At 41.0% G+C, this 7,035-nt stretch overlaps 1 protein-coding gene across 1 annotated transcript in view; it reads right to left on the bottom strand.

The window, feature by feature from the left end:
- LOC104983990 (serine beta-lactamase-like protein LACTB, mitochondrial) overlaps positions 1–6,029 on the bottom strand; it is a 25,037-nt gene extending 19,008 nt beyond the window's left edge. Inside the window, exon 1 of the mRNA XM_010833561.1 lies at positions 5,958–6,029. Within this exon, the coding sequence (XP_010831863.1) occupies positions 5,958–6,029 (72 nt within the window). The remainder of the gene's footprint in view (positions 1–5,957) is intronic.
- Positions 6,030–7,035: the final 1,006 nt, after the last annotated feature.

The raw sequence follows: 7,035 nt of genomic DNA, 5'->3' as shown, positions 1-7,035 counted from the left end.
TTAATATTATGTATTAAATCAAATTATTTAAATAATAAATATATTTATATATTTCCCAAGGATTTCTGAAGGCTTGTAAACCTTAGCACTGGGGCAGCCTACACAATGTATCAAATGAGCCCGTCTTTCCTTACACGTGGAATTTGTAGAGAGAATTCACAGACTTGACAAGCTATTGTTAAGAGAAAAAGTTGTGAACATCTTGAAAAAGTGAAACTGTTAGTCGCTCAGTCATGTCTGACTCTGTGACCCCATGAACTGCAGCCTGGTAGGCTCCTTTGTCCATGGAATTCTCCAGTTAAGAATACTGGAGTGGGTTGCCATTTCCTTCTCCATGGAGCTTCCTGACCCAGGGATCAAACCTGGGTCTCCTGCATTGCAGGCAGATTCTTCACCATCTGAGCCACCAAGGAAGCCCAAACATCTAGAGCTATTATTTAATTTTAAGGAAAAGGCAATAATGGTAACCACATCTAGTCAGAAGATCCTGGAGCTAAATAATTATACAGTGATGGGCTGTTTATAAAGCCTACAACCCTGAAGAGACCAGGTTATCCTAGGACCCAAAGGTTTTTGCAGTGAAATTCACTGAGGACCCTGGAGCACCACCTGCTGTTAGAGTGGACAGGGTGTACTCTGGCACCATGGTATTGGAGGTTCCTGTTATAGGGGACTCCACTACTCCAAGCACATCTCAGTGAGAGAGAAAAGTATAAAGAATGTAAAAGACAGACAATAGTGGTTACAATAAATTCTCATTTTATCATTCTTTTAAAAACTATACTATATATGTTATGCACTCTTCACCTCTCCTTGAATCAGAAGCACAGAGCCATATAGAGAGCAAAAGCCAAGATCCTCATGGACTTCTACCGTTTTAGAAGTAGGGAGAGGCCACTCAAAGTATGGCTTCTGTGAAGGTAATGAAGAATAGATGTTCTCCATGGAAATCAAGGGCATGGGGTCCTTAAGAGTCGGACACGACTGAGTGACTTCACTTTCACTTTTTACTTTTATGCATTGGAGAAGGAAATGGCAACCCACTCCAGTGTTCTTCCCTGGAGAATCCCAGGGACAGAGGAGCCTGTTGGGCTGCCGTCTATGGGGTCGCACAGAGTTGGACACGACTGACGCGACTTAGCAGCAGCAGCAGCAGAAGGCAACTTAATCAAGCAGCTGGCAGACATGGTGGCAGGATTTTTACTATCACTGTGAGCCAGGAGCCTAGAGCTCCAATAGTTCAGCTGTCTCTGGATTGGGAGCAGAAAAAACCAAATAGAAGAAAAGTAAACCAGGAGACGGAAAAGGAGTGGGATGACAGGAAAAGGAGAGGACGGCAAAAGAAGAAGGAAATTTTTCCACTAAAAGTAAACCTGCAAACCAAATTTCTGAAACACATAAGGAAAATATTTTTAAGAAAGACTGGCACCAAAATCAGTGATTAAGGAGTGAAATCAGCTCAGGCAAATGAAAGCATTAAAATAATCTACAGGAAAAGAGAAAAAAGGGGAGACCTCTTTGGTGGTCCAGTGGATAAGAATTTGCCTTCCAATGCAGGAGACATAGGTTTGATCCCTAGTCAGGGAACTAAGGAGAAGGCAATGGCAACCCACTCCAGTACTCTTGCCTGGGAAATCCCATGGATGAAGGAGCCTGGTAGGCTGCAGTGCAGGGGGTTGTGAAGAGTCGGACACGACTGAGCGACTTCATTTTCAGTTTTCACTTTCATGCACTGGAGAAGGAAATGGCAACCCACTCCAGTGTTCTTGCCTGGAGAATCCCAGGGACAGGAGCCTGGTGGGCTACCGTCTATGGGGTTGCACAGAGTTGGACACGACTGACGTGACTTAGCAGCAGCAGCAGCAGCAGGGAACTAAGATCCCACATGCTGTGGGGCAACTAACCCACTGACCGCAACTACTGAGCCCACACGCCGAAACTAGAGGGAAGCCCGATGCTACAAGGGAAGCTCCTGCATGCTGCAACTAAGACCTGACACAGCCAAGTAAAGATACTTAAATTGAAAGAAAGAAAAGAAGCCATTCACTGGTTAAACATGGATTAATAGAAAACAAAAGTTCTTTTCAAAGAATTCTCAGAGAAATGAATTATAATATTCACAAACAAACAAGGAATTATGAAATAAGAAGTGAAACAAGAACATAAGATGAAAAAGAACTTATCAGAAATCATAAAAATAAAAAATCATGAGAGCTTCAGAAAGAGTATCTCTTCCTGAGCTGGAGGTACACATTTGGTGAGCTGTCTCTATCCGAGGTCAATTTTTGTTTTTCCTCTAGTGTTTATTTTTGCAGGCTAATTGTCTCCAGATGCTATTCTTCCTATCTCAAGGTTTCCAGGCCTCAAACTGGCTCTAAGAACTGGATATAGTACTCAAGAATCTACCAGTAAAGTGAGACCATCAGTTCCCATTCTCTGGACATTCTTACCAGTTATCTCACAGCATTTGTTCATTATGAATTTGTTGTCAGCAATCAAGTCTTTATATAATCCAGGTAGTCAAACCCAGCTTCTCTTCCATAATCAGGTACTTGCAAGATTGACTTAATATGTATCTTTATTGACCTTTATTTTATTGGTTTTGACTTTGTAGTTCTGGGTATTATTTTTCATCTAAATTATGGCAAAATAAACCTTTTGGCTCTCATGTTATCTGCAAACACGGTATAGGCAAACTTTCTAATTCAAAAATACTGAAAAAGGCTCGACCTTAGAATCCACTAGTACACCAATGGAAACTTCTCTCCAGGGGATCAGAGGTCCACTAGCCAGTACTCTTTTGATGTGGCTGTTCAAACAAATGGGAGCTCATCATTGCTATTCTGTGACCCACTATTGTGTGGTATCCTGAAGATAATGCTTCTGTTTCCTCCTCTTTTTTCCCCTCTTCTGAATGTTTCTCATTGTACTCTTGACCTCAGGTTCACTAAAAGCTTTTTGCAAGCCCTATTTTACTCATGCAACACATATTTATGGGTATCTGCTCTTTGCCAAAGTTGATACTGAGATTACAATGGTGATGAGAAGAGACACAGTCTCAGCCCTCCTGAAACTCACAGGCTGGAGGGTAAGGCAGTCATCAGTCATATAAACACAAAAATAAAGGTAAAATCCCAGCTACATTAAGTGCTGTGTAGGAGAAATGCAGTGTGTTGAAAGTTTATAAGGGTGAAATTTCATCTAGTCTGGGAGATGTGGCTTTCCCGATTAAGTGAAATTAGATCTAAAACGTTAAAGTTAAATAGAAATTAACTTGGTTGAATACGGGCAGAAAGAAAGAGGAAGTGTTCCATGCACAGGAATCAGTAAGTGCGAAGGCCCTGTGGTGGGAGAGAGGACGTTTCATGAAAGGAAGTAAAAGACAACCGTGGAAACTGGCATGGAGAACTAAGGAAAGTGAGGTGAGGGATGAGGCTGCAGAATGACCACTCAGGATCTTCTCTCTCTCCCCCCGTCACTTCCTTCGAAAAAGGAATACTCTTCTAGAGCAGCTTCTAGTCCTGCTCTAGCACATACTCTAATAAGTAGTATTATGAGATACTATTTATTTTCTTGGTTTAACATTTCATCATTCATATTCTGTGCTTTGGTCATAAGTTTTGTTATTAATCAGCTTCCTGTTCCATCTTCCAATCCCAAGAATTACTGAGTTACTTCCTCCTTCACACTGATACTTTGTTTTTCACATTTGTTCCTGATACTATCTGGTTTAAAAGTTTTGTTTCAGTGGCTTTTTCTTTTACCCCTTAAATTTTCTATAAGGATACACTTTGTTTTTTTTTAAGTGTTTTAAAAAAAATTTATTTATTTATCTATGGCTGTGCTGGGTCTTCGTTGCTGTACGTGGGCCCCCTTCAGTTGCGGCGAGCAGGGCTACTCTCCAGTTGCAGTGTGCAGGCTTCTCATTGCAGTGGTTTCTCTGGTTGTGGAGCATGGGCTCTAAGTGTGTGGGCTCAGTAGTTGTGTCACATGGGCTCAGTAGTTGTGGTGCACAGACTTAGTTGTCCCTTGGTATGTGGGAATCTTCCCAGACCAGGGATCGAACCCGAGTCCCCTGCATTGGCAGGCAGATTGTTTACCAGTAAGCCACCAGGGACGCCCTGAGCATATATCCACTTTGGATGGATATATGCTCCATCTTGGGAGTATCTATTAGCTATTAATCATGCTTATAATTCATGACCCAGCAACACCATTTTTAGGTTATATATTCTAGAGCAGTGACTTCCCAAGTATGGCCCTATAATTATTAGCATTGCCTGAGAACTTGTTAGAAATGCAAATGCTCAAGTCCCACTCAGATCAGTTTAAAATCCCACCAGCTGATACTGATACAAGCTAAAGTTTGAAAAAAAAAACCTACTCTAAAGAAATATCTGCACACATTGTATCAGATAACTTTCACTGTTAGGGCAAGTATTTATTTAGCTCACAGGTCTCCAGGTTGGCAACGTGCACTGGACTCAGCTAGGCAGGTTCTGATTTCCTCTGGCTCAGTCTGGTGCTGAGATAGCTGGGGGCTGGCTGGTGTAGGATGCTCTAGGCTGACATAGCTCAACTCTGTTCCATGTGGTCTGTCTTTCACCAACATGCTGGTCTGGGTTTGTGCATTCACCTGGTGCTTGGACAAAGCTCCAAGAGATAGAAAGCAGAAGCATTCAAGACCTCTTGAGGTCTAGGCTTACAATTGGCACACTGACATGCCTTCCACTGGCTGAATTAAGTCCAAGGTCATCCTAGTTTCAAGTGGAGGAGAAAAGGACTTTATCTTTTAGGAAGAGCTGCAAAATCACATTGCAAAGTGTGTGGATACAAGGAAGGTGGAGATTGTGACTTTTTTTTTTTTTGCCATTTTCTACATGTGTGCATATAGAAACAACATAAGGCTGTTTATTACAGCATTTTTTATGATAACAAAATAATGAAAACAATCTAAGTATCCTTCAGTAAGGAGGTGGGCAAATTGTGGCACATACATACCAAAGCATCCTATGTATTCACTGAAAGGAATGAGCTAGGTCCCTTTCTAGGTCAACAAGAAAAAATAAAAAAACTTTTTTCTTTTTTAATGAAAAAAGGAAACTGAAGAGCAATTTGTAAGACTAATATCATTCATATATTTTTTTTAAACCTATACAATATTACATATTTCTGGTGGGGTACACATGTTTGTGGAAATATTAGCAAGGTATATACATCTAACTTATACCAGTAACTATTCTTGGAGAGTGAAAAAGGAGGCAGTAATTCAAAGTGGTAGTCAGAGAGGATATTAGTTTTATCTGTTAGGTTCTCATGTAAAAAATACATTTATATGTATTCTGTGAAATTAAAAAACTTAAATTTCACTAGAAGCTCATTTCTGGATGAGTCTCTTCTTGACAATGTTCTTTCAGGTCGTTATGAAGATTCTGTTATTCACTCAATCACATTTAGTGAAGCCTGGAAGGCAATGGCACCCCACTCCAGTACTCTTGTCTGGAAAATCCCATGGACGGAGGAGCCTGGAAGGCTGCAGTCCATGGGGTCGCTAAGGATCAGACATGACTGAGCGACTTCACTTTCACTTTTCACTTTCATGCATTGGAGAAGGAAATGGCAACCCACTCCAGTGTTCTTGCCTGGAGAATCCCAGGGACAGGGGAGCCTGGTGGGCTGCCATCTATGGGGTGGCACAGAGTCGGACACAACTGAAGCGACTTAGCAGCAGCAGCTGTGTTCTATGCACTGTACTAGTTGCTAAGAGTGCTCAATCCTTTACCAAGTTCCCATCATTTTAGTCTCTAAGTCCTACAGTTTCTGACCCATATCTTCAAAGTCTCTAGCAAGAAATTCCAGGCTGTTTTTTCTTACTGCATCATGGAGTTCCTTGTTTACCAGAGAAAATGGCAGTGGTTGCTGGGACTTAACCAATTTGGATCCCAGAATATGCACACCTCCCAGTGGACCTCCTCATGATCCAACAGGTGGATGCAGGGCCCACATACTGTGTCAGCATTGTCATTCATGTTCATCCCATCCCTATACTCTCTCACAAAACCTGTTCTCAGAGAGCTTGCTTCAGAAACTTTTACTGAGCAGAAGACAGAAGTCCATGTGCCTGTGTACTTGTTACAAGTGATGGGATGACAGGTAAATCCTTACCCAAGGTAGGCCAGATCAGATTTTTTGTACCAGAACTGTGTAACTGTGGTACAGAAATTCTGGTCAGTCTTTCTTGAGTAGTTGGGCTGGCAGATTCAGGAGGACCAGATAGCTACCTTTTCCCTCATGCACTGAGAAATAGAGAAAACTTGTCTGCAAAGAGGAGTTTCTTTGTTAGTTAGACAATTGAGAATAGGAGCTGCTTTAATTTGATGGCTCAGCTTCCAGCTTACCATGACTCTCAGTGTTTGGGGGGATGTCTACAGGAATTCCTTTAAAATTTCCAATAATCTCCCCAATTCTTTCTTTGATTTTCCTTTTTCCCCAAAATTAGTCTGATGGGTTTCTGTTAACTTTTAATCAAAGAATCCTTTACTACAGCACCAACCATCACAAAGCATGTCTCCTACATGAGGTGGCAACCTATTCCTTCATGCCAGGACCTGCAAATCTATCTTTGGAATCAAGATACATACCATTCTTCTGAATGTCTGGAACAACACCCTGTATGGAGAAAGTCTTATACAAGGGAATTGCTTTGACGGTTTAGAATTTCATATTAGCTTCCTCTGTTTTGATATTTTTCTACTTCTAAATAATATATTGGCCAAAGATGAGCCTCAAAAAAAATTAAAAAAAATACATTCAAGTGAACAAAAGTGAAATACAATATATCAAAATTTTTGGAACAGAGATAAAGTTGTGCTGACTGGGAAATTTACAGAACTACTCCCTATAAATCAGGAGCTGCTATACTTAAAGAAAGAGTCAATGTATCAAATCAATAATGTAAGCGCCTACCTAGAAAAAGAAGAGCAAAAGAAGCCCAAATCATCAGAAGAAAGGGAATAATAAAGAATATATATCAAT

Source organism: Bison bison, unplaced genomic scaffold (assembly GCF_000754665.1).
Source record: "Bison bison bison isolate TAMUID 2011002044 unplaced genomic scaffold, Bison_UMD1.0 scf7180017845312, whole genome shotgun sequence".
Taxonomy (NCBI): Eukaryota; Metazoa; Chordata; class Mammalia; order Artiodactyla; family Bovidae; genus Bison; species Bison bison.
The sequence above is the reverse complement of the archived record's forward strand: the minus strand, read 5'-3'. Positions and strand labels throughout refer to the sequence as shown.